This window comes from Serinus canaria, chromosome 2, assembly GCF_022539315.1.
Source record: "Serinus canaria isolate serCan28SL12 chromosome 2, serCan2020, whole genome shotgun sequence".
Classification (NCBI taxonomy): domain Eukaryota; kingdom Metazoa; phylum Chordata; class Aves; order Passeriformes; family Fringillidae; genus Serinus; species Serinus canaria.
This window is the reverse complement of record NC_066315.1, coordinates 55,518,914-55,532,478: the sequence shown is the minus strand read 5'-3', so window position 1 is coordinate 55,532,478 and position 13,565 is coordinate 55,518,914. Positions and strand designations below refer to the sequence as shown.

General features: G+C 42.3%; 1 protein-coding gene across 1 annotated transcript in view; it reads right to left on the bottom strand.

Annotated features, from left to right (window-relative positions):
- Nucleotides 1–2,724: 2,724 nt before the first annotated feature.
- Nucleotides 2,725–13,565, bottom strand: part of CNTNAP2 (contactin associated protein 2) — a 1,093,089-nt gene continuing 1,082,248 nt past the window's right edge. The window contains exon 24 of the mRNA XM_009093851.4: nt 2,725–13,332. Coding sequence (XP_009092099.2) covers nt 13,133–13,332 — 200 coding nt within the window. The 3' untranslated portion in view covers nt 2,725–13,132. The remainder of the gene's footprint in view (nt 13,333–13,565) is intronic.

Sequence of the window (13,565 nt, the reverse complement as noted above, 5' to 3'; positions counted from 1 at the left end):
TTTGAACCTGCTGTATCTATGCAGTTCTTTGCCTCATCTTACTGATCAAACCATCAGTAAAGAGGATGTGGGAACCTCTTTTTTCCAGGTAGCGAAGATTCCCTTCCTAACGCTCCTGGAATAAAAACCTCTTCCACAGAGAAGCAGACACTGCAAGGATGCATTTTCAGCATTGATAAACTTCATGCCTGTTGGAAGAAGGAGGAGTGGCTAGAACTCTTTCAGGATCTTCAGGGTTTCCAACTGTGTCCTCTAAAGACAGAAGATGAGGTACATTGTTCACAGTTGGGGGAGAAGCAGTGCTCAATCTGTTGTGTGTAGTGAAATGGAGAAATACAAAACATTGTGAGAGGCATGAGGGAGGGGCACCAAGGCTGGTGGGAGAAACAGAGCTGTTAGAGTTGCTCTTTTTCTCTCCTCCTTATGACTCCACAAATCCCCACAGGGCACTGCCATACTTGAGGGATTCAGACAAGACAGGTCCTCAAGATGTGGCAAACCCCTCCTCTGGGAAGAGACTGCTGAGGAAATACATCATGAAACATCACAGATGTAATCCGTGAGAATGGAGAGGTTTGGAGAGGTCAAGTGCCTCTGGCCATTCTTGATTTACATGGGATCAGGACCCTGGGCTAGCAGTGCCTATAGTTCTTCCTGGATGAGAATATACCAAAGGTGCTTTTCCATCACACAGCTAGGTCTAATCTAAAACCAAACTAGCACAAGGGAACTTCAGAAAACAAAGAAAAGCAAGACAGCTTTGATGGGGGATTCAGAGGAGAAACAAAGCAGGTCTTTCCCTTGTCTGCATTGCCTTCCTAGGCCAGCCCCTTTCTTTCATCCTTGCTCTCAGTTCAATGACTTTCCAGGCCCTCCTGGGCTGCAGCAAAATTAACAAAGGCTCTGTCATGGCCCTAGGAAAAATCTTTCTTCCTGCCATCCCTGAAGCTTGTTGTCTCGCTCTTCCTCCAGCAAGCCTTCCAGCCCTGGTCTGTGCTGCCTCTCCCTGCTTTGAACTCCTTGCATAGGTCACCTCACACAGGTCTCCCTGCCCCTCTCCCCCAAAAGCTGCTGCTGCTGCTCAGGCTGGAGCTGGCAGGGTCAGGCAGCCTGCAGCCATGCTGCTGGGGCCTGTCTTTGGGCAGGGAGGAAAAGCAGAGTGTCTGTCTGCCTGCAAGGAACATGACTCTCCGTGAGCAGTGATAGATGAGGAAGTCACTGAAGAAAAATAACTCTCTGGTGCAGGCTCAAGCTACAAATCTTGTTAGGTGGTGATGGGAAGTATCAGTCAGAAGTCAGATCACACAGGGCTGCAGATTTATCTGGCTCTCAAGGCTGTGCAGTCTGTCCTCAGTGTAGCATTACAAAGTGCAGTGATCTTTGTGGGCACGTGCAGGGATATAACTGGAACTGTGCAGAACACAAATAAGATTGGAGAGATTTCTTTTGCATCTCTGCTTTAAATCATGGTGAAGTTGTTTCATTAGCAAGCAGCCATAAAGAAAATCTCCCCTTCTTGCCCAGTTGCTGGTGGGTTTTTAAAATTAAATAGCACAGCAATTGACAGTTTTGAAAGGACTAGAGCTGTGAGGAGATCTCACTTGTTCTGCACAAGCACATGGCAAATAGATTTGAAAGAAATGACTAAACATATAAAACCACCTCAGGCCCCAAAAGTCCTTTTGCTGCCCATGGCTGGCAGCTGAGAGGCTCTTCTGAGGAAGTAGAATTTTGTGATGTGGTCTTGCCTTGGTGATGACAAAACCAGGCCAGGACAGAAAAAGAGATGAGACACACCTTTGATCTGACCTACCCTGGCTGCATCCCTCAAAGGCTGGAGGCACCTCCTGAGATTCCACTAGCAACCCAGAGGGTTGTCAGAGATGAGAATCCCTCTCCCCTCAAACCTCCAGGCAGACCTTCTTTCTCTTGCTGAATTTCAGGGAAGGGCTCACATGGTGGCCTGAGGGAGGAAGAGTTGCTTGCAATTGGGAGCCAGCTGAGGAAACCCAAAAACCTTGCACGGAGAGGCAGCAGGCCATAACATCATGAGTATAATCATGGCTTTCTGCTCCGTGGGGAGCACTGGTGTGCCTTCAGTGCTCACAGCTGGGCTGCACACCAAGGGAAAACTGGCAGGAGAAGCAGGAGCAGCAGCCCATTGTGTGCCAGAAAGCTGTTGCTGGTCTGCACAGGGCCAGGGCAGGAGGATGGTGGCAGGGAGAACAGGCTCTGGGATGTCTGTTCCCCTAATGAGAAGCTCCATGGGCAGCAGTAGCCATTGCTCAACGTGTCCACAGCCTGTGGCACACCAGCTCTTGCTCTGAAGGGGCCTAAAGCTTCCTTAGATCTTTCCCCCATTAAATAATCAATATTTGCATGTGCATTGGGCTGAATTCTTTCTATTGATGTTATGAAGCCATCTTAAAAGAATCTCCAGCCAGTCAGTAGTGGGACAAACCACTTTTGTTCTGGGTCCAAATTATTCAGAAGTAGAGATTCACCTGCTACCTCCATGGAGTCACTGCACACAGAAACCTGAAGAGCCCTCTGCACTTTATCTCAGGCTCTTATACACAGTCTCTAAAGGTTGGTGGTTTTTTTTGTTGGTTTTTTTTTTTTGTTTTGTTTTGTTTTGGATTTTTTTTTTTTTTTGTGTTAAATGAAGATGTCAAATATTCCAAAGGAACCACACACGCACACGCAGAAAAAAACCACTCCTCATCTGGCAAGGCTCTTTTAATGTTGTACTTTTACCAAACCACAGTACATACTTCAAATAAGGCCTAACAGATTATACTCTTTATAAATTTACAAACAGTTTATTCTCCTTAAAGAGATCATATTACTTTTATCAGTCTTGTGTATTTCAATGAATTATATGTTTATTCAAGCATAACATAGCAAATGTAGCCATAAATCTTTTAGACTAAGTGTCTAGAACAGAGGAATCTCAGATACACTATACTTTCAGATTAGGATGTTTTTTAATATACACATTTTTGTTTATTTAGGGTAACCATCATCTCCTGGTTATGCCTCCCATGGGAAAATTGTGCTCAAGAAAGAAACCTGTGGGCTAGATTAACTGCAAACAGAGAGGGTCTTGGTTCACCTGACAGGAAACTGGGCCAGCTTTGTAGGCACATAACCCTGGGATTGGCTTTCCACCTGGTTTGGAGGGAAGGGGTGAGAGGCTGCTTTTGCTCTCCTAATAGCTCATGGCCCATGTCTTTTCCTGGGTACAGACTGCTCCACAGCAGCAGGAACTAGATCAGTAAGAAAGGACAACAGCATTTCCATCCCTAAGCAACAACCCAGGTTATTGAGAGCTGGCTGGCTGGTAGAGATTAATGACTCAGATGTGGTGTACAAATAGTACTAAAAAAAAAAAAAAAAGGGAGTAAAAGAAGAAAGCAAGTAAAATAACCTGCTTCTGTAGCAATTTCCACAATCTTTTGCTACTGCTATGTATATGAATCTAATTCTAAACCATCATTCTTGTCCTAGTCTCTGCTGATGCCTTTTTCTGCTCACAAGGCAATACCCATGAAACAGCAACTAGCTGTTGCTAGTTTTCTATCTTGTCAAGCAAAGCCAGCAGGAGTACCTCACTATGCTGTGAAACCCCCAATAGACTGCCAAAGAAACTGTGCTTTGAGGACCTCACACTGAGCAACATCACAGGCTGTGCAAGGCAGGTGTTTCTGAAGGGTTATATGGCACCAATGGCTTCAAACCTTCTCTCAAAGGCTGAGAAATAGGTTCCTGCTTGAGCCCAATATATCCCTGCCAGAGAACCAGTGAGGAAAGAAAAGAAACCCAACACTGAGATAAAACCCAAATCCAAACCATGCAAATTATAGTTGAAGAATAAAAACTAAAATCCAAGCCCAGACCCAAAGTGTCCCTTGCAACAGAGATGGCTGATTGCTTTCTAAACTGCAGAACCAGCCATTTCTGTAGCTCCTAAGTAACAAGTTTGGCAATAGTAACCATGCACAAAGTAAAGGCCACTTATAAAACATCTCCATAAAAATATCTATTTATCTCTATATCTCTATTTATATATGTCAGTAAGAAGCATCAGACTGAGCACAGCCCAAGCACTCCATGGTGGGGGGGAAATCTATTTAATCTCCACGAAATTAAGCACTCTTAGCTGGGATTGGCATCCACATGTAGGATTAAGTCAGTACAGGTAATTTCCATCAGGCTTCTCTTAATTAGCACTAGTCAAATGGGGTAGCAGAATTGCTGGGGAGCTGAAGCCTCTCAGGAATATTGTGCCAAATCATGCTGTTGTGTCAGAGGAGCTCCCTGGACTCTGGCTGCTCAGTGTGTGAGTCAGCTCATTAGGACTGGAGATAATTTATGTGATACCTGCCCAGCCAGCCCACTGATGAGTCTTGATCCACTGAAGAGCAGAGGAAAAGTTCCCCTTTGCTCGTGTATGACTGAGACTGACCATGCAAAGCAGGTCTGTGGCAAGCCAGTTCTTCTCAAAGTTAATAGCAACCAAGTGATGCCTTAGCCTTCTTTATTCAAGTGACTCTGATCCCTTCTCTTAAGCAGCTGGAGCTTCAAAAGATCAGATGCAATGCAGGAGTTACAATAGGGTGAGTGTAGTGTCTCAGGTTTTCCACTTACAGAAGCACTTTTTCCCCTCAGAGATGCTGATCCAATGCAAATAAAATTATTTAATAACCAGTGTGGAGAGTTTTCTCGGATGTGTTCATAACAGAAACCTGTAGGAGTGCTGACTTGTTGGCCCTGTTGAGCTGGACCTTTAACACTCCAAGAGACTAAAATCACTAGAAGGTTTTATTATACAATTTTTTGCTGTCCTACTTTGGAGATTAGCAGCAGCCTCGTATAGCTGCTACAAAAGCACAAGGGAAGTTGATGGCTGAGAGTTAAATCTGACATCTTGTGGCCCTAAGAAAAATAGATGCTAGCTTTTGCCAGGCATTAATTTCATTATTGATATCTCTTGGGAAAATTTGAACCAAGCAATAGAAAGTAACCATGCTGAATGGAATGAAGTGCAGCTGCCTAATTTTCAGACTCCCTCTGCCAGGCAATGCTGTGATTTTGGAACAGATACAAACAAGTTATAAAATAATGCCGCAGATGGCAGAAACCAAACTTGCACTTTCAGTCACTGAGTACCATGAACAGATAAAAGCCTCCTGCAAATATAAAAGATGACAGGAATGGAGTGGCCATAACCCTTCCACTACAATGATTACATTTTAGGAAGGTGAAAGGCTTCACCTTGGTCAATGTAGCAAGCATGACTGGGAAGGAGTTTAAAGGGGACAGTAAAAGGTAATAAATTTGTCAGTAAGAGGGAACGCTTCTAAAGTAGAGAAAGAGATGTGAAAAAACCCAGAACTGTCAGCAATTTTCTTTCCTTGGAGTAATGGGTAGAGGGGTTTGGAAAAAAGGAAATACTAGATGTCTACAGAGATCTTACTCTTACCAGGAACCGTGTAGTGAAAGGGACTTTACGCTGCGTTTCAGAGCGAGCAGCAAAGGCAATTCCTCTTTGTTACCTTGCCCTGTTGTAGTAGTTTATGCTCCAGGGATAAAGGTCTCATTAGTGCAAGACAAAAACTCTGCAGACAGACCTTGATTTTACAACAGAAATAACTTACACCTAGCTTCTGATACTGTGTCCAGTGTTTTATGATGGCAAACGGTAGATCTACTTCTAAACATTTGCCCAAAGGAGTTTTTCAAGACAAAGCAGTGCAGGGCTATTTGTTCAGCTTGTGAAGGGTTTACTGCCTGTGGCAAGGTCAGACTCCTTCAGTGACACACGAGAATGTGCACTTTAGAGAGCAAACATTAGCATACAGAGGATGGCTACCTTGTCTTTATTCAGCCAAGTTTATCTTGCATACTTCCACCTGGGTTTAGAAAAATTACACAGACTTGGCTAGTTGCTCCATTGCTAACCAAAGCCATGATGAAATGAAGGAGAGCTGCTAGGCTGGGAATGCCCCACATGAAGCCTGCTTCTGCCTGACCTAAATCATCTAAATTTACTGTTTTCTGGCTGATTCAAGAGTTTGCTGCCTTGCTCCAGTGACTCTATCTGCCTTAAAGAGCCTGTTGATAGCCTACTACCCTGGAAATGGAGTCAGTGGGGAAAAAACCATTATGACTGGACAGGATGCTAGATTATCTCATCTAGGTCCCCTTTCCCACAAAATGTTGGACCAGAAGGTGTTTTGTGGTCCCTTTCATCTGTGATGTTCAATAAGGTGGGGAAAAGGTGACAAAAGACAGGGACAGGCAGCAACACATCTGAGACTCGTCTTCTAAGCAGGTAGAAGAGCTTGGGTCTTGTGACTCTGTACTCTCACCAGCAGTCTAGAGCAGCTTGTTTAAGTTTGGCATCTTCAGCTGTACTCTTGCAAGGCCTATTTCAAAGCATGTGAAAGACAGGAGCTCAGATATTTTGGCCAAAAAGGCAATGAACACAATGACACTGGCCACAGCGCTGTACCTACCCCAAGCTGCTGACTGGAAGCAAGAAGCTCTTTCTGGTACAGTTTCTTTTTCTGCATGCTAAACATTCCCTCAAAAGATCTCAGCTCTAGTGTCTGTGAATTCCAGTTATTTACATTTCTCACCTGTCAGAAAATGTCATCTACCCACTTTCTCAATAAATCAGAATTTCTTAGAGCAGCTCTGTGCTAGGATGCATAATGCTAGTTGTTGAATATTATCAGTATAAATAGCTCTGCACTATAACAATTAATATGGTGATAGTACATCTCTGACCCTTGGAGACAGCAGAATTAAATCTATGGAATCTTAGGAAATAACAATTTACTCTTCCTTATTACACTGTTACATACCAAGTGAGAATATTAATCTATGGTAAAACTAAAGGTACACACTTTGATGTTTGTTGTTTAATCCAGATGGTCTTCCTTAAGGAAACAACAGCAGTGGGACATTATTGGAAGCTGCTGAATTACAGAAGAAGAAGAAGAATGTACTAATTTTGTTATTTGCTTATATGTATATTTCCCAAGTATATCTTACCCCCTGAAGTGGTTCGGGCTGTACTTGAATAATTGCTCAGCTTTGCTGGCATGATATTTGGAAAATAGAAAATTAGTGAAAAGAAATAATTCTCTGTGAAAGAACCTGTTGATACCAAACATTTTTTTTTTACAGTAAGTGACTTTTTGAAAAAGACTTCTCGTGTAAAAAAGCCACAAATTGACCCCTTTTCTTCCTGATTCTTAAGCTGTTGGCATAATAAGTATTTTGAGCATAGTGCCTCAAGAAAAATCTGCTTAGATGTGAAAGTCAGAATTAAAAGAACTGTGTTACAGATTGTTAAATAAATGCTTTTCCATTACCAGCTCCAAATCTTGTCTCATTTGAGGCACCATATGTGCCTGCTACTGTAGGGCTCCTCCTGAGTTTATCTTAAAAATCACACTTAATTTCAAGAGCGAGTGATTTTGCTAGCACTGCAGACTCATGGATTTGGAGCAAGTTTGCTATCTTATTCACCCCCATCATGGCAGCAATTGCCCAAGTGGTGCAGACATCATATCCTGAACAGCCTTAGGTTTTGGAGGTGCACCTGCCCACCCACATGGCTGCAGTGAGACATGTGGCAGCAGAAGGGGGCAAAGACTCTGTGGCACAATGTTCAAGTATCAGTCTGGCTTTACACTTGAACCTTCACCCCCATCTCTTGGTCCTAGAGCTTTTCTATAGAAATGAGAAATATTCCTGCATAAGGTGTGCCTCTCCTTCTAGGGGTTTCAACAGTCAGCACAAGAGAATGGTCAGAACGTGGTCTGACCTCATTCTGAACACAGTATCCCACCAGGACTTTGCCACTGTTATATTCCACAAAGGAAGCTAAGGTCTTGGATGGATCCAGGGATTTGGTGGGTGGTTCAGGCAATGCATGCTGTAGACAGAACAACAGTGCCCCTGACTCAGGTGGTTGCTGCACTGATGCTTCTTTGCCTAGGTTTCACACTCTCCCATTCAAGCGCATTTAACACAGCGCTTTTATAAAATGCTTCGTGTCATAAAAATATTTTAAAGCCTGATAAAGTAGTTTATTAAAAGGAACAGACACAAGTCTGTTGAGCTGGGCATACATTGTTCTTGATGGTTTCAATAAAAGGCTCTCATTCATGAAGGAAAAGACAGAGTTATGATAGAAAAGGAAGGCAAACAACCCACACTCAGTCATTTGTAGTATGTAACCCTTGTTAGGCTGCAGAGCCACAGAATCTGCAGTAAAAAATGTGAGCACAATTGAAAGCAGACTGCTTGCTGCTGTCTGCAAAGTGATCAGAAAGGGAAAAAGCAGAAAGGCAGTCATTAAACTTATATCCAAACCCTGCTCTCAGACCCTCTACCCACCTCAACATGAACAGATGTACACTTTGTAACAGGTAACACTGATGCAAGAGGAACACATTGCACTTCAATAAATCTTCCCTGGTTTTAGCACCCTCTCTTCTTATCTACAACTGCATTCTGAAACTCCTTTTTTTCATGTACAAGGGGTCTTTTCTCAAGAGACCTTTCTGACTTCTGTCCTTTCCAAATTGATTTCCTGGTACTAGAGATGTTGAAAATACAGGCAATGATAAGAATATACAAAGCATGATTAAACAGCTGTCATGGTGATTAAAACTATTTTAAATGTCTTTTTTTTTTTTTTTCTTTTTTCCCCCTCCTCTTTATTTACCAATCTGGTTTCTAATAGAACTTTAGTTAAAAGGAAAGATATTCACAGAAGATATTTATGCATACAAACACACTGCCCTTCATTCATTCTGATTTGCATGCTGTTGCTGTTAGAAGGCAAGATTTCTGTTTAATTTCTCTAGGATAGATAATGACATCTGATTACCAGAATTTAGGTTCTGCTTTTCAAGAATGACACCCTTTCAGGATTACCATGCTTGATGGAATGTGAAATCATTCATGGGATAAGCCATATTGAAAGCTATTGCTTGTCAAAGTTAGCTTCACATTTCAAAAGATACCCTGGAAATTAGATGCATCTGCCATTAAAGGACATTGTTTTAATTAAAATGAATTCTTACCAGTACAATAAACTTGTACATAAACACCACTGCTTTGGCAGTCGTACTAAAATATTTGTGATGCCCATCCTCTCACATATATCATGCTGCCTAGAGCATGACCCTAAAATGCTGCCATAGCTTTGAAGTGGTGACTGCTAGAAGAGATATAAAAGGTACAGGTAAAGTTTAAGACACAAAAAGTACAAAGCAGAAATGCTCCAGTACAAGTTAAAGATACATATTCCTATTTCATACATCTGAATTTTCTACCAGTAAACACAGAATAAACAGTGTGTGAAAGACCTGATTCAAAACTGCCAGACTGGACTGCGGATTTTCCTTGAGGCTGGGTTGATATCAAAATAAGTTTTCCATTGTTTTGGCTCCTGGGAGCTCCATGTCTCATTACCTGGTGGTCTGCAAGTCTTGTGAATGAGAATCCAAAATATTGCTGACATTATTTCACTAACACTAGGAGCCCTGATCTCCAGCCCAGTCTTGCTCTCTCCACTGCTGGTGGCACTTTTGCCGTTGTTTTCTGTGGTGTCAGGAATGACCCTTTAGAAACACAACTGGGACGCTTTGGTTCCCAAACCAGTACAAGAAGCTACATTTCTCTGCACAGTTCAAATAGGTGAAACAGCTACAAAACAGGTGGTAAAAGACTGATTATTTTAATATTCTTTGGGGAAAGTACAGAGTTTATAAAAGCAGGATCCACTCTCCCCTCAAACAGATTTTCCCTCACACCTGTTGAACAACATTGATTTTTGGCACAAGTAAGAATGGGTGAAATAAACTCTGGATGTTGTTTCAGCCTTCAATGATAGGCTAGCAGTGAAAGAAATTTTCAGAATAGATATAGTGCTAGCAAAATACACAGGCTGCATCACTGAGTCTGCTCCTGCTTCACTGCCAGGATGCTGAATGACCAGCAGCTGTAATTAAACATACACCATTCTCAGAAATGAAATATGAAGCAGAAAGGCAGGAATTCACCCAAAGTCACCAAATCCCTCTACAGAGACAGCTGCTTGTTGATAATATCATGTCGAAGGTCCAATTTAGGGAGAAACAAGAATAGTAATATTTAAAGGTTTCTAGGTTATGAAAGTAGCTGTATTTTAACATGGCACTAATGTATGTTACAGAAAAAGGTCTATGGTGTCCAGTTAATGGAGAGATGCAAATGACCCTGACTTGATTTCGGAAATTTAAGCTGTTTTTCAAACTTAAGACACCAATTTATAACTATTGCTTATGCAATGGTCAAAGGTTATTTCCCAAAAGTTCTCGCTTAACCTCCCAGGGTTGTGGGAGATTAGCTGGTAATTTTTTTAGAAAATCAGTGACTAGATATCACAGGCCTCACTACCATAACCAGAGACAATTGTGTCTTGCTTTGCCAAGAACTTGGTTAGACATGGACATGAAGCCATTTTCCCTTCTAATGCCATGCTGAGGTTTTTGGCCCCAACACTATTTGCACTATGGCTGTTAAATCTGTCTCTCCCACATAAAGTCGCAGAAGACTCTAGTCTCTCAGGATACAGAAGTCTGATCTTCCTCACAGACATTAAATTCAGATTAGGAGTGTTTTTTCTGCAAATCAAATGCCAATGTATGCAAATGATGCTCTGTTCACTTCTCTTGGTAGCTTGAAGTTGCAGGCAAGGATGTTTTTCAGAGTGGACTTAAATACCATTAAAATAAAATGAAACATAAAATCATAGAGAAAAGATAATGCCTTTTCAATCCTACAGAGACATCTGTGATTTCTAGGTAGTTTGCTGAGTGGTGGTACGGGGCAGATCCATCCCCTGCTGATATTCCCCAGGGTGAGAAGACTTATTTTACACCCATGATTAAACCCAGGACTCATCTGCTTGATTACAGACAAGAGAGGCAGAGGAAATACTGGAGGCAAGGCAAAAGACTGCAGAGCACAAGAGTAACAGAGGTAATTTTTATGCCTACCTGTACCTCTCTGCCATGTATGTTACCTGAGAAACAGTAATTGCTTTTAAAACTGGCAACTTTTTTTGTGTGTTAATTTCAAATCCATAAGTAGAATGAATTAATGGGCTTGATTTGCTCTGATATCTATTTTCAATGATAATGTTCCTCCAAAACCGAACTTTAGGTTACCATCTTTAAAACCCAAACTACCTGGCTTACTTTCTGACAAATTGTGCTTATCAATGTCTTGTCTGGTAAGGCTCCAATATTTTTTTCCCCTATATGATTTTTTTCCATTTTTAAAGTGTCAATTAGAATAATGAAAGTTGTAACCAAAGAGATGATGAAATCAAAAATGCCAGCACTTCTCAGTATAGTAGATTATATATCTGGGTGAAAAATAAATCTTTCTTGTGCAGAAAAATGAATTAAATCTGTGCATACTAAACCTAGAAATATTAAAGACAAAGCAAATCTAGCACTTTCAGAAGAATAAATACTTTTAAAGGGAAATTCCTGGTATTTTTTCTGTTCTTTCAGCGCATGGCAAAGCCCTGCAGTATATTCATTCCTTCATTCTGTTCCACTGCAAAACCTGTCCACTAAGGCCTTAAATTCCTATCAGTTCAGACCACAGGAGAATCATGCTTCTCTACAGAGGGCAAGCCAAAGCTTTGTTAAATTATTGCCACTAAAAGATATTAAGTCTTCAGGCTGCCCCTTTGTCTTTCCTTCTAGCTGCCTGCCTGCTGTTCAGGTGACACCTAGGACACTCCTGATTTGAGAGGAAAAATGGGATGCAATGCTGTACTTGGCATTGGCCTTGCTATTCTTAAAAATGCCTTACAAAGACAGTAAAATAGTTGGGGTAAATCTCTGTATTGAAAAGTAACTCTCCCCTGTGTGCTGTGTGTTCCTCACCTGCTCTGGAGGCAGAGTTTTCAAGCCTCCTTTGCCTCACCTTCCTGACTGTGCAAACACTGCCAGTGGAGGCTTTCCTTGCAAAGGGACTGAAACAAGGGATTTAAGGAATAAATTGCTACTCTCAAGTTGAAAAAAAAAAAAAAGGAATGTGAAGTCCATGGGTTCAAATGCACTGAGTAAAGCTGTATTAATACTTCTATGACAGCCTATTAAGAATAAACAGAAGCAAAAAAGTCTGTCTCTAATTCCCTACTACAATGTACAGAATATGCCAATATGCCACAGGCAGAGCTGAGTTTAACTTGGCACGTGCCTCAGGTGGTGACCTGGTGCCATAGACAAAGACACAGGAACAGACTAGGTCTACAGACTCACACAGCATCATCCTCCCTCAGAGACCAACAAAATAATACAAAAAACCTTTAAAGCCTCCTGTGCTTTGTGATAGTCCTCTTTAGTAATAGTAGTCATAATAACAGTATTTTTACATTGCTGATGAGAATTGCACACAATCAGTGAAGTGCCTGGGTCAAGACAATGGTCCTGCCAGGGCTGACGAGATGTTGAGAAACTGGTGAATAAGATTTGCATTAGTCCTCACCCCCTATCCCACCCCCCGGATCAATGTCACCCAAATAAATGGTGATGTGGTCACAAAGGTGCGGGGCTGAGGGCAGGGAAGTGGCCAGCCAGGAAGGAACACAGCGCCGGGAAGAAAGGGCTGCCACTTGTTCTCAGGGCAGAGCCCCCCACATTTTAAACAGCTTTTAAAAATATAAAAAACCAGCCCTGTTTCTTGTCACAGGTATATCCAGAACATCTCTAAACACACAGAGAAATAGACAGGTATTACTGAAAATTGTAACCAGTGCTGAAGCTGCAAAACTGCTCTTTGTTGTAATCGTTGGGATACAGAAGGGGCAATTTGCTGTAAATAAATATTAAAAAGTATTTTTTCTTAAATGTTTGAGATATTCTTTTTTTTTTTCTCTCCAGTCTCGGTGGTATTTTCCTGTCACTTGCTCCTCCAGTTGTGCTGATCTTTTTATCCTATGTGTGTTCAAGCGTCCGACACAGAGTGTTCTCTCTCCACTGCAAGAGTCATCCCAGTCCCACCCTGGCCCAGCCTGTATCCCACCCCAGGCCCCATCCCCGTGGGCTTAGATAAGCCATTCCTTCTTGCTCTCGTCGATGGTCTCCGTGAAGTTGGGGTCGTTGTTCATGATGGCGGCGTCGGCGCTCTCGGCCGACTCTGCCCCTTTGGCCTCGTTGGTGTGGTAGGTTCCCTTGTGGCGGAACATGTAGCGGATCAGGAACACCAAGGTGCAGAGGATGGTGAAGATCACCACCGCGATGACGCCTGCGCACAGGAGGGAAGAAAAGATGCCCCCAGTGAGACCAGCTGCAGGCTTTAGCACAAAGCAAGGATCCCAAAACTCCTCTGAGCTGAGCTGAAGCTACTCAGGCACGGGGGCATCAGCACAGTTGCCTGGTTTCCACTACTCTGATATTTATTTATGGTTTCCACTACATACAGAATGCAGCTCCTTGAAGGCTGCTGGTGACTCTCATCCCTAGGTAAAAACATCAACA